Source organism: Rhinolophus sinicus, linkage group LG12, assembly GCF_036562045.2.
Source record: "Rhinolophus sinicus isolate RSC01 linkage group LG12, ASM3656204v1, whole genome shotgun sequence".
Lineage (NCBI taxonomy): Eukaryota > Metazoa > Chordata > Mammalia > Chiroptera > Rhinolophidae > Rhinolophus > Rhinolophus sinicus.
Window position 1 is genome coordinate 55346997 of NC_133761.1, and position 13812 is coordinate 55360808.

Below are 13812 nucleotides of genomic sequence, written 5' to 3' on the forward strand. Positions count from 1 at the left end.
CTTAGGCCACCTTAGCAGGGGGGTTCACTCCAGCATTTGGGCAAGAACCATGGACCCAGCTCCATGCGGCTCTTGGAAGCCTCCTGGGAAGGGACCCATCCTACAGGAAGAATGACAGTCCCCAAGTCAATTCAAGAGCAGTGGGACTTGGGTCCAAATATCACCGTATTTTCATGCTTAGCAAGTATGTTGCACTTATGTTATCTCCATGCCCAAGCCCTCGTGACCGACGGTGCATAAAACTTAAAAGGCTACTTTCCTATCATCTCTAGGGGACAAAAAGAGACTAGGTGGCAGTACCACTGGTGTCACCGCTGTGGGGTGGGTGGCAGTCTGGTCATGAAGGCAGTGGCACCTTCAGGGTTTTAAACATTGGGTTTTGGTGGCGAAGCCCTCAGAGGTACTGGCCGCCAGCTGCCACTCGGTCGCTGGCTTGTCACTGTGGCCATACAGTGTGCCAGAGCTGGGAATAGTACATACCGATAAATGTGCAGCGAGGATTGGCAAATGGTTAACACCTAGCCCTGGGGTGGGAGGTGGGGGCTCACGGGAGAAGTGGCCTGATCTGTACGGAGCCTATGCCAATTTCCATGGTGCAAATATTCCCCCCATGGCTGATTTCAAACTACTAAAGGACATACTGAAGACAGAAATGACAAGAGATACACAGCCGTATGCTGCTATAGTATGTCCCCCACAGACACAGAGACGTAACCCCGAGCACATAGGTGATAATAATTAGGACGTGATAAGTTTTAACTCTCTAGTACCCTGGTTGTTAATAATGTATTTAATTGTAAGCTTACATAATCCGTTTTTAATAATGGCTGTGTCTAACAACTATTTAGCAAAATCCCTAAAAAATTTAACAATTAGCTCTCACAAGCCTGACCGGGCCAGCTCTAGCACACCACAAGCTGAAAAGGAAGAAAATGTGGGCATCCCGTGGTGTCCCGGAAGTCAAGTTCATACAACAGGAAGATACTCCTGGGGCATCTAGAGCTATTGGGGCAGAATTTAACGGGAGCAGAAATGATCACAGAGAGGTGGGGCCAAAGCCTGGAATAGACTATTTTGTGGCTGTGCCGATCCTGTTTCTATTATTGGCATCAATTGAAATGCAACCCAAGGTGTCAGTACGCAGGTCTCTCTCTCTGTACAAATGCAGCTGCACAAAATACTTCCATCACACGCAGAACTCCTGGCAACAAGGGAACTCTGCTCCCTGCTCCTAATCAGCACGAACCTAAGACATGTCTCCATCTCTCCCTAGGAATGCTGGGAGTTGTGTCCTGAAGAACCACCCCTCTGCTCAGCTCATTCTCCCCTCTGGCTGGAATGAGGCAAGTCACAGGGCACATTCTAGGGCACGTCCTCAAACACCCACAGTAGTTCCAGCCTTCTGCGTAAGCCTTGGGAGCAGCGGCAGCCCCAAGCTGTCCAGCTTGGACAGGCAGCCCTGAGATCTGGATTGCCTTTGCCCCAAAAAGTTTTGCAACAGAGCGGCCCAAGTCCAAAAAAAGGAAGGGTTCAGAAATGGATCTGTGCAATGACGCAGCGTGAGCACAATTAATTGTTGTCAAAGCACTTTGCTGGCTGCATTCATCTCTTATGTAGGAGAATAAAACTGTCATAATGGTGACAACTTTTTCAACATTGGTGCAATTACCAGGCCTAAAAATAGAATACAAAGGGAGATTTTCTTGAGTGGGCTGAACTCCATTACTCGTGTTGCATGTCTAGGACAGTCTGCCCCCAGGATCGAGGAAGGAAAGGAAGGAAACTAAGACTCACTGAACGTTGTCATGTGTTACTATGAGAAGCTTTTTACTGTTTTATTCTATATAACCTTCCCTTTAGCTCTGTGTGTGGAGGGGGCGTGGAGTGAAGCTCTGAGGACCAAGATTTGTTGAGCAGCCATGACGAGACAGGCTCTCTGTGTATAATTTACTAAAATTATCACAACCATCCTTAAAGCCGGGTGTTATTAGCCCCATTTCAGAGATGGGAAAGCTGAGTCTCAGAGTCTCAGAAGCTTGCACAAAATCCCGATTACAAACTCCCTTCCATGGAGTTGCTTGCTGTGAAGCAGATGCCTGGGCAGGGCCACACTCTGGGTGAGCCCCTCTCCTGTTGCTCCTTCACCCCGTTTCCTCTTCTTTCTCACATCCCACTGCCCTCCCTGTACTGTCTCACCCTTTCAGGAATGCACAAATGGTCAAGGCCCTAGAATCGAAAAGACTTGGGTTGGAATCTAGGCTCAATGATTTGTTAGTAACTGTGACCTTGGCTCAAGGCCCTAGAATCAAAAAGACTTAGGTTGGAATCTAGGCTCAATGATTTGTTAGTAACTGTGACCTTGGCTCATTTGCTCAACCTCTGTAAGTTTTAGGATTTGGACTATAAATTGAGGACAGTCATAGTTCCTACTTCACAATGTTGTTACGGGGAGTCAATGAGCACGTGCATGTCCAGTGCTTAGCACAGCGCCGAGCACACAGCAAATATTTGACAGCAGTTATCATTACTGGCTAATGAACATGGCATTGAAAGCGGTCTCAGATCCTGGCCTCCCCTCAGGACACTATAGATGGGACAAGGCATTAGGAGGGCAGCTGCGTCCAGGGGTCTTCACTGCCTTCCCACACACCTGGTAACTACTTTCCCTTCGGAGGGCCTTGCCTTGGGTGGGCACGGGACACAGTAAAGACGGCCAGGAAGCCTCACCCCCACAAAGAGTTAGGTAGTGCCTAGCACAGGTGTGGCCCTTGTCTAAATTTTTGCAAATCTGCACTCACTTAACCTTTCTAACAAGTCAGCGCAGTGGGTGCCATTACTCACTTCACTTAGCCAAGGGAGGAGGAAGCTTAAGTGACTCACCGTCCTGCTCTGACTCGGGCACAGCCACAGCAGCCCCACAGCTCTGCCTCCCAAAGGGAATGGGAACCAGGTCACCAACACCTGTGCTGTCGCTGCCCCCGAGAAACTTCTTGATGCCCAGACTGAGGTTTGGTCAGGGACCCGAGGGTACCACTCCCTGTGTGATTTACCCAGGGGCCATTGCTCCTGCCTCATTGTCCTTCCTCTGTTTGGTTATTTCTGTGTGATAAACAATGAGAGACAAAGATATTCAAGCAGATACAATTACGTGAGAAGAAGCAGACCGGGGTTGAAATTCTACCCCTGACTAGCCGTGGGTCTCTGCAAGGGACTCATCTTCACGGGGTTTCCTCATCTAGAAAACAGGGATATGATTGACCACATAGTATTGTTATGCGGAGCAGAAAAAAGCACGTGAAGCAGATAGAATAATGCCTGACCCTTCAATTTACTTCAGTTTCAAGCTACTGTTGTGTTTGGCCACTTATTCATAGCACTGAGCTCCTGTCTGGCTAGTTCACCCAGGTGAGACATAAGAACTGCCTAAGAGGCACTTGCAGGTTTTAAAGCTGTCAGAAGACCACCTTTGAGAAGAACTTCCCAAAATGAAGCAAGTCTGAGCCTGGCACATGAAGGAAAATAAAACCAGGCACTTCTTCTATAGCTTTAGTTTTAAAATGTTCTCCTTTCCTCAAAAGTTAATGCTGCTTATCAAACCTTAACAGGACCTAAGTTACTTTGCCAGCTTTCAGGCATAATGGAAACGATGTGGGGTTTATAAAGTCACATGACCGGGATTCAAAGGCTGTGTGACGATAGGTGAGTCACTTACCCTCTCTGAGCCTCAGCTTCCTCACTTAGAAAATAGGAAAAAGAATAGTCTCAACTTCATAGGATTGTGAGGAAGGTCAAATGAGAAGACATGAAAGCTGTCTGTAAAATGTTCAACACTGTGGAAATGCGAATTGCTGTTATTTATTGCTAAGAGAAATGACCAACTTCAACTCTCAGCCACAGTAAATAGAGTATCTCAGGAAGCGACTCAACTCTCAGCCACAGTAAATGGAGTATCTCAGGAGATACTATAAAGTATCTCCTTTATAAGTTGGAATCTGCATTTCCACTTTAACCATCTTTGTGTACTACTGTCCGCTATTATAAGCCACTTCAAATTTTTCTTGGAAGGAGGCAAAATAGAAAAAGAAACAAACAGAATAGCTCCACGGTGAGACTTAACCGAAACCATTTACCCGCTCCATTCAGCTGCATTTGCAAGACAGCTGTGGAGTTAGATTTGCTGTCTGCAGCCTGGGAGCCCGAGCTAGTTCTCTGGATGGAGGGAGCCCGTCTTCTCAGCAATGGCATCAAACACAAGGCCAACCAGCCCTAAAGGTGAGAGTCTCTGCCCCAATCTCACTTACCCAGCCTGGACGATGGGCACTGGCCAAGGGGAAGTCTGCTCCCACAAACAGCACCTCGAATTCGCTGGTTTTATACCTGCAGCCTAAGAGCAAAAGTCTGTATTTTGTTTTCTGTAGAATTTTTAGAAGCAAAATGCCTTTTTGAAACTTTGCTTTTTCTACCTACCAGTTTACTAACCATATGGAGATGAATCCAGGCAGTAATGGGGTTTAAATGAGACAGCCAGGCAGGTGAGACACTCAAGTTGTCACTGCGTTTTAAACATAGCACACGACGCGTTACACAAACACCATTCATAAGCCTGAGTCACAGGGTTCAGATGGGATCTGGGTACATGTATAAATAGCCTGTGTGTGTCAAACAGAAGAAAAGAAGGGAAGTTGGGGGAATGAGGTCAAAATCATTGTGCCCGATTGGAACATTATAAAAATCTCAGCCTTGTCGTTATTTACAGCCCCGAGCACAACGCCTACACAAAAAGGAGAGACTGGCACGTGGAAAATTCTAGGTAAGCAAACAGCCTCAATGTTGACCTAAACAGTACGAACGCTACAGCATCATAAGAGGAAGCTATAATTATGTCGTCTCATTTCTTTGTTGCCAAATGCCCACAGTTCAGAGCAGCCAGTCCAGCATTTTCTGAGCGTGGAACCATTAGGGGAGCCTAGCGTTGACTCGTGTTCACCACTTGATCTGCACCCAATGACAGCGATGGCTCTGGGTGACAACAGAAAAATAGTTTGTTGTGGTGAAGAACTAACGACCTTGGATATGTAGTAAATGTTTAAAGAAACCTTTTCTTCCCATGATTCCCCCCTCCCTGACCCACCCCGACATCCGTGACTTTGGACATGACTTATCACCAACATATCGCCCCAAACCCAGCTCATGAGGTCACTAAGCTAGGCTCTCCCAGAACAGGCTACGAAAGCAGATGCCCCTGCAAACTCAGGGCTGGTTACAGTAGTTGAAGGCAAGTGCACACCTTCCAGACGCTCCCATTGAGGTGAAGGGAGTAGCCATGGCTTGGAAGAAACACAAGAGCCTTAGGTCGCCCACGACGTCCTTCAGGCTTTCAATGGGTCCCACAGACTCATCCTTGACTCTGGGTCTTTCTGTTCCTCAGCAGACACCTTCCAGCCTTCCACTCCTGCAAGTTCAGGCCCTCAGTGTGAACTTGTGGAGAGTTGTTTGAGGAAGTGGATTCCGAAGGCAGCAATTCTCACTCCAGAGTGGTCTAGTGTTTCATCACCCACACCCACGAGCTGCCCGCTGCTCAGAAGAGATCTGCAACCTGAGTGGGGTATGAACACCAAACACTGTGATACACGGGGCGACAACATATGCACACAGTGAACTGGGCCCACCAGCTGCTGCCTGGTTCCAGTTCCCGATTCAGTGTCTGCTTGGTCTCTTTCTCACACATCCCCACTCTGGTTCCTTTTCCAATTGCCAGCAGAAGTGACTTCTCAGCCGCAGGCCTCTCCCATCCCGTCTCTGATGACATGCGTGGTCTGTGAGTTAAGAGCTCACTAAAGTGTAGATCATGCTGAATGCAAAGAGAAAAGGGAAGGAAGGCATTAGTGGGAGCCCGTGGAGGATTCAGACTGGCCCTCAAAAGAGGGACCTGCCAAAAGCCGGACGCCGTCTCATTCCCGTCAGTAGAGCAGCTCACCTACTCCCCCACAACATTGGCCTAACATTTGTTCCGAGAGCATATGGTGTCCCTTAGATAAAACAAAGATGCTGATTGCTCTAAGTGGCTGTTATTATTCTCATCGCGACGATTATTACGGCGTTAGTCATCTTTCCTGCAATTACAGGGCAGATGTGGGGGCAGGGTGAGGGGTGCCGTGACGCTTTACCCCACCAGCTCCCATGTGCTTATTACGTGTGTCCAGGGCCTCCCAGCTTATGCTGGATGATATGTTCGAGCTGGGGAAGTGACTGCCATCACTATTGCGAAGACTGATGTGTGAACACAGGCCCTTTGGGCACATAAACTAAATGGATTCTTAATTGGGCAACCCCCTGGCCCTCCTGTTTATAACAGAATCCAGGCATTAAACATGCAAAGAGCGTGTGTCCTGAGGTGTGTGTGTGTGTGGGGGGGTGGTTTCGTGCATCCCTGTGCTCTTAGAACGGGCTGCAGGTTAATCCTGAAAGACCAAGGAATGTTCTGCACCAAAATACAGATTTGGTCAATTTGAGGAAAGAAAAGCAAGCATCTTTTTATGTGGTAAAGAGAAAAAAAAGATAATCTAAGAAAGAAAACCAAAGGAAAGAACCTGAAGTGTTTTACTTCTAACCCTCTCCTGCAACGTGGAACCTCAGCTGCTCAGAAATGCTTACTGGGGCAACAAGCATTTCTGAGTAGCTGAAGTTCCATTTTTGAGAACCTGTTTATTGAGTGCCTCCGGCATGCCAGGTACCATCCTAGGTGCTAGGAAACAGTGGTGAGTATTTAGCCCCCACCCCCACCTAGAGGGAGCGTACAGCCACGCCGTAGCAATAACAAGGGTTTAATGAGCACCTAGTATGTGCCAGGCACTGGCCAGGGCACTCCAGCTACAGAGGCGAATGAAACAAAGTCTCTGCCATGAAGTAAACCATAAATAACATAATTATAGAGTGAGAGAAATAAACATGCGGGGAGGCAGGCATGACCCAGAGTAACTGGGCAGGAGGGTGGTGCTACCTTAGGTAGATAATATTATATCAGCCTGCTTTACACTCTTGATTTGAAAAGATCTTTATCTCATGCAGGCAGGCGGAGTCCACACGGGACTAACCAGCTAGTATTAGTGTCAGTGTCAGCGTAAATGTATTAGTATTAGTGTTAGTATTAGTGTTAGTATCAGTATTAGTATGAGGATTAGCTACTCCCCATCCCGTGTCACTTGCAAACGTCTCCTGGTCCACAAGGCAACCTGAGAAGGGGGTGGCTCTGGGGGCCGGGTGATTAGTGGGAAAAGCCCAAGCTCTGGGACCAGATAAATTCCTGACTGTCAGCTAGGACCTTGGACACATCTCAGAACCTCTCTGAGGTCCTCAGGAACTTCCATCCCACCTTCACAGAGGTCCCAGCTGCTGTCACTTGAGCCTCTGCCATTTGCTCAGCTCAGACACAGCTCTCCATACGCATGGGTCCCCTTGCCTCTGTAAAAGAGCCGCCTGGGCTGACAGTCCTGTACTTTCCCCCAGGTCCGGATCTCAGGGACTGGGAGCTCCTGAAGTGGAAGAAACACTGTCTTTGAGGGGCTCTGGAAAGCCCCCAAAAGATCAGGTTCAGCAGAGGGGGAGGAACCCTGGCAGCCACCCAGGGTCCCAGGGAGGCAGGAGGAGCAGTTGTTTCCACTTTTGTTTTGGAAACAAAGTAATTAATGAATATAACATGAAGGAACATCAAACTGAACTAAAGGACAGACAGTCAAACAGAATGTCTGGAACACATTCCGTTACAGAACATCACATCCATCTAACGGTGGGTGGGAGCCGCCAACACCACCCCACACCGCCCCCTCCACCCACAGCTCAGCAGACAGAGAGCTGCTTTGCTTGTCTGTGAATTCCGATGTTTTCTTTCCCATAATGCCTTGGGCTCAGCAGTTACTGCAACAAAACTGAAATGAGGGAGGCTGACCTGCCTCAGCCTCCATCCAGACTAAGATGGATCCCAGGCTGATGGGGCAGGAGCCAGGGAAAGCCCTTGTTCTGCTGGATTTGAGGAGGGGCAGTGCTGCCTCTGGGACAGGCCACTCAGCTATGACGCTGCAGCAGGGGCCATCTGCAGGCCCACAAGTACACTCCGGAGAAGAAACGAACCTCCACGTTAGCCCAAGGAATCAAGTCACCAAGCACATGAGGGCTTGGGCCACCCTCTTTAGGTTTCCCAATGCAAGAACCAGCCAGAGCAAGCTTTAGTTGCTAGAGAATTCAGACCTGGAGTTGTAAAGACTTGGGGGAACCTCAGAAATCTCCAGGGAGCCTTCAGAGACCCTCAGACTCCTCGCAAGCTGAAGCAGGCAATGTCCCAGGACACTCCATCCGGGAGGAGGAGAGAGGTCACCCAAGAGGACCAACCCTTGAATCCAAGAAGAATGTGGTAAAACAAATGAATCCTCTCTGAGGCTGAGTTATTCCAGTGGACTCTGCACCTCCAGGGCCTCCCGAGTCTTCTGGACAAGAGGCAGAAGCAAACAACACCCCAGGACAACGGATCTTACCCTCAGATGTGCTGCCGAGCCTTGAAATCCTGAATCAGAGCTAAGCCCAGGAATCTGCATTTTAAAGAAGCGCTCCCTTCTCACCCTCTGATTAGTTGGATGTAGGAGCTCCAAAGACCACATTTCAATCAAGACTTTTCTAGAGGTTTCCTAAGACAGCCAGCAGTTAAGAGGTTAGTCTTTGGGAACTAGAGATAGACTCCAAACGGTGACACTATTAGCTGTGATTGGGGGAATTATCTAATTATCTCAGATTCCACTTCCTCATTGTTAATATGTGGGCAATGAGAGCGTTTAGCTCATAAACTGAGCAATACACGTAAAGCTCTTAGACCAAAGCCTGGCTCATTTCTAAAGGCTGGAGTAATGCGGACACCTCTCAGCCTGTTCCAGCCCAACACAAACCCTAAGGTGGCCCTGGAGTCTAATACCTGCCACCCTCCTCTGCCTCACCCAGCCACTGTGAACCAGGCCATTTGGGAGACAGTGCTAGGAGATGGGAAGATATCGTGTCCTGCCCCAGGTAGCAACAGGATAGCAAGGTGACAGGGGAGACACCTCAGAGATGAACCAAAGGGGAACAGGAATGAAGAGACGTTTCCAGAAAAGGCACTCTCTGAGGTATCAAACCAGAAGACAGTCTGTTTATAGCCATCTGCTTAGCTAGGATGTTCTGAGTAAAGGTGAGAAAAGGGGAGATGCCTGAAAAGGAATTGCAAAGTCAGTGTGTTTTACTCAATTAGAATACTGTTACGTAATATTGGGAGAATTGTACGTGTAAGCATTTAATGATCCAAGGTGCCGCCGGGGTCTCTGTTATGGTCCCCAAGAATGCGTCCCCACAGGCTTGGGGCCAACGGGTGACGAGGTTGTGTGTGCGGGCCCCCTGGTGACCTGGTGGCTGAACTATGCAGTTGCTAGAGGCAGGGAGCCCTGGGGAGCAGCAGGCCTGCTCGTCACCAGAGCTGTTGCTAGGATGTGTTTTCGCTGTGTGGCCCTACGGCTGCGGCTATCAGAGGGCAGGGCCTCCTGCAGGACCTTCTGCCCTTCTCACTGCTTCCCACTGAAGCCCTTGCTCCTGAACCCGCGTCACACAGCTGGCGCCACAGGCCACCTCCCAAAGACCAGGCGGCCGGCCTGGAACCCATCCGGCTCCTGCAGGAGTCAAACCCCCCGGCAGGGGCGCGGACTCACCAGTACAGGTAGTAGAAGAAGGACAGGAGGTAGAAGGCCAGCTTACACCAGGCCTCCTTCTGACAGTAACTCAAGGTGTCTGCGTTCATGACCACCGGCGGGTCGTAGGCCAGCTCGGAGCTGTCTGCCGGGCAGTGGAAGTACCTGTAGGGGAAGAGGATGTGCGTCACTGGCTCTGAGGCTTGGAAGGGACATCTGACGTCATCGAGGACGGACTGGCCTCTGAGGAAGCTCGCTAAGCAGTCCTCTGCCTCCTGCCCGCGTCACAGCCCAGGCGCGGCTAAAAGTATCTCAGCCCCTACCTTCCGGCAGGTAGGAACTCCCCCAAATACTCAGATCCACTGGCACCACGGTGATTTCACCCACGTACAGAGCTGATGTAACGGGAGAAAAACATGTCACCTGGTGACAGCTGGAGGTACCAGGAAGAGAATCCTTTCTTGAGGGGTCAGCAATGTGTGTCCATGTGGCATCAGAACAGGTACAAGTGTGGGTAGACGTGGAGCTGCGTCCCTACTGCCTCGATGCCACTGCACCACTAATTACCTCGGATTAAATATTGTTCTCTACCCAGAGCCTCTTTTAAAATCCTGAGTATTCTGGGAAAGACATCATATTCCCACTGGAAGGTACAGTAGTTTACAGATACTTTTCTTCTTGATAGAAAGACCCAGAACAGCAAAAAGAACAGTGGCCATCGTGGGGAGAGAGCAGCTGCAGAGGGAACTGGGCGAGCAAAAGAACAGTGGGTGGAAGAGAGGGAATGAACTTGCTTCAAAATATCAATTGGCTCAACGTGAATGTGAACCGGCCTCGTTCACGGGAGGAGGGGGACTGTCAGGCTGGGAGACACAGGCAGGAGGCCCTTTGGAAGTGTCAGACAGGTGGCGAGCGCTGCCCTTGGGACTGTCCCCTGGCCCCCAGGGCCTCAGCCAAAGCCTCACTGGGAGGAACAAACTGTGGCTGAGATGGCTCCCAGGCTGTTTCTCTGTCAGTCTGGTAAAGGAATCAGGAGGCCAGGAGAAATGAAGGGCTCTTGTGAGGCCCCAGGACAGACAGGCTGTGGTTCTTGATTGTGACGAGGACCCACAGAATGGCTCTGACCAGACTCATGAAACGCTTTGAAGAATGTCCCTGGGATGGAGCCGCTCACAAAGCTGGTATTTCAGTTCCCGCTTCCTTCCCCTTCACAGGATTGCACTGACATGACTTAGTATCGGCACTGTGCTAAGGGAAATCACAAGCCAGATCCCATGATATCTGCCAGCTCATAGCCCTCCAGGCCACTCGCCTCTCCTCTTCCTGGGAGCAGATTTCAAAACCTGTTTGCTTTTGCTGTGACCTTGTTCCCAGGTGATCTCATTAAATGGAGGCAGGGGTGGCAAGGTAGCCAAGGGGCTCTGTGGAAAGAGCCAGGGCTCTGCCACTCACAGGTCCCCAGACTGACCTTCCTCGGGCCAGTCGTTAACCTCTCTGAGCCTCGACTTTCTCATCTGTAAAATGGGGATGAAACTGCCTACTCCGAGGGGCTTTTGTGATGATCAGGTCAGGTGACCGATGCAAATAATCTGCAAAGAACAAACACGGAATAAAAGTTCTACAGTTCTACTTTTATGTAAGTGAACTAAGAGCTGGAGCAGAAGGGGGCTTTATCTGCATGAGAAACATCTGGACTGGATCTGTTAGAAGGGTGGGGGAAAGAGGAAATGAAAAAAGGAGGGTGTTCAAGGACTCATTTTTAAAGGACCCTTCCCTCCTCATTCCTGTTTCTTTCATTTTCTGAGCACTTATGAAATGCCAGAACGAGGCTAAACCCTGTCAGGGATTCAAAAAAAAAAAAAAATTAAAAAATAAAGTCAAACAAGGTCCCTCATGGCAAGTAGACTGCAGTCGCTGTTCTCTTATACAAACGTAACATTCCAAGTGTAAGGACACTGGCTGCCTCTGCCTTCCCTCCCTTTTGGAGGAGTGCTAGCTCTGAGAAGCAGGGCACAAATCAAAGTTCTGTAAATTAACCACATTTTTGACGCCCTGGAATGCCAGCACACTATTGCAAGGACCTCGGGATAAATGCCTTTTATAGTGAGAAGAGCCCGCCCCCTGGGGCAGCGTGCCAGGTGGCAAGGACAGAAATTGTGACCCATGCAAAGGTGAGGCTGAACCCTGGCCCTGCCGTGTCCTAGCTGAGCGACTCTGGGAAGTAACAACCTTTGTGAGTTGCTGTGTCTCCATGTGTAAAACAGAAAAGGAACCCCACCTTAGCCGGTTGTTATGGGTACTGGAGGAGGGAAGGCATGGAAAGCCCCTGAGTGGGTATGCAATACAATCAACACCATAATGCTTCTGTCTGACTTCTCTCGAAATTCAGATTTTAGTAGAATTACCTGCACTTAAAGCAGGACTTCCTTATATAACCGAAGCATTTTCCTTCCTGCCTAAATCTGCAGTTTCTTCTCTCCTTCTGCTCTCGGTTAATGGCACCGTCACCCATCCTGCCTCCAGCTCAGAGGCCCCCTCTCCCTTACCTCCTGCACCCTGTTATTAGCCAAGGCCTGTCCAGTTTACCTCCACGGATCCTCTCCTTCTCTCTCCATTCCAACTTCCACTAGCTGTTTTCTCTTCACCTGACATTTCATCATAACCTCCTAATTGGATTTCGTCCTCAAAATTTCATCCTCCAACCTGCGCACTGGTGCTAGGGTCCCATTCCTAAAAGTCAGATCGGGTAATGCCATTTTCCTCCTCAAAAGCTTCTGAGAGTCGTCCGCTCCCTACAGGATAAATTAATTCCAACTTCCCCTTCAATTCGTTCCAGACCCCTCATACCTGATCCCAGCTGTCTGTCAACCCATCTCTGCTCACTTCCCTCCAAGGACCCTACATGCGGCCACACTGAACAAAGGCTGTCCCCAAACAGGCCAAGTGCTCCCTGACCTCTGAGCCTTTGCATATGCTGCTAGTCCAGCAACCTGAGATGTGCTTTTCCAGATTTTCCAGTGCCACCCTTCCAGTCTAATTTAAACGCTCATTTCTCTACATTCCTGCATACAGTCCACATATATCTGTTAATATATTTCCCTCTACCTCGAGGCTGTACGAGTATATTCCCTGAGGGTAGAGATTCTATTTTACATTCATCTTCTCTCCCCCACAATGTCTGATTGTGGTCTGTGTTTCATACGTTTGCTGAGTGAAAGAGTGAATGCTCTCGACATGACTAAATACAGACTATATTTTTGGTAAAATCACAATGATGAGCTATTGGGGGGACCAAAGCTCCGGGAGCCACGGGGTTACGTAAAGGGCAGTTCATTTATCTGCACAACACACTCCTCACTACTTGGAATGCCGACCGCTTCCTGTCTCCTATACCCGCACGGTGACTGTATTTTGCAGAAAGCCCCTCTCACATGATATGACGCATGATGGTCTTAGCAGGAAACAGAATATTGAAATCAGAACTGTCCCAGGAAACCTAGCCCATATGGGAGGTGCTTTTGTTTTTCTTAAGATATAATTCACATACCAAAAAATTCACCTTTTTAAAGTATACCATTCAGTGGGTTTTAGCGTATTCATAGAGCTGTACAACCATCACCAATACCTACTTTCAGAAGACTTTCATGACTCTAAAATGAAAACTTCGTACCCATCAGCAATCACTCCCCTTTCCCCCTCCCTTCCAGCCCCTGGCAACCACCAATTTACTTTCTGTCTCTGTAGATTTGCTTATTCTGGACATTTCATATCAATGGCCTTTTGTGACTGCCTTCTTTCACATGTAATGTTTTCAAGGCTCATCCACATTGTGGCATGTATCAGCTCTTCACTGCTTTTTATTGACACATAATTTCCCATTGTAAGGATATACTGCATTTTGTTCCCCCATTCATCTGCTGAGAGACATTCGGTTGTGTCTTTTTGGCTGTTGTGAATGAAGCTGTAGCTGCTTTGAACACCGACCTACAGGGCTGTGCTTACAGCGGGGCCTTCCCTGGCTGGACTCATGGGCTGAGCATAGCTCGGGAAGAAGGCTCGGGAGAAAGGGTCTCCAAAGGAAGGGCTGAGAGGGAGGCCCTAGGCGGCTGGA

At 49.0% G+C, this 13812-nt stretch overlaps 1 protein-coding gene across 3 annotated transcripts in view; it reads right to left on the minus strand.

The window, feature by feature from the left end:
- Window positions 1-4541: 4541 nt before the first annotated feature.
- CNIH3 (cornichon family AMPA receptor auxiliary protein 3) overlaps window positions 4542-13812 on the minus strand; it is a 166757-nt gene continuing 157486 nt past the window's right edge. For all 3 annotated transcript variants that reach the window (XM_074316949.1, XM_074316950.1, XM_074316951.1), the window contains 2 exons: window positions 9723-9866; window positions 4542-5851 (listed from right to left, as the gene is read on the minus strand). In XM_074316949.1, the coding sequence (XP_074173050.1) occupies window positions 5824-5851; window positions 9723-9866 (172 nt within the window). In that variant the 3' untranslated portion in view covers window positions 4542-5823. The remainder of the gene's footprint in view (window positions 5852-9722; window positions 9867-13812) is intronic.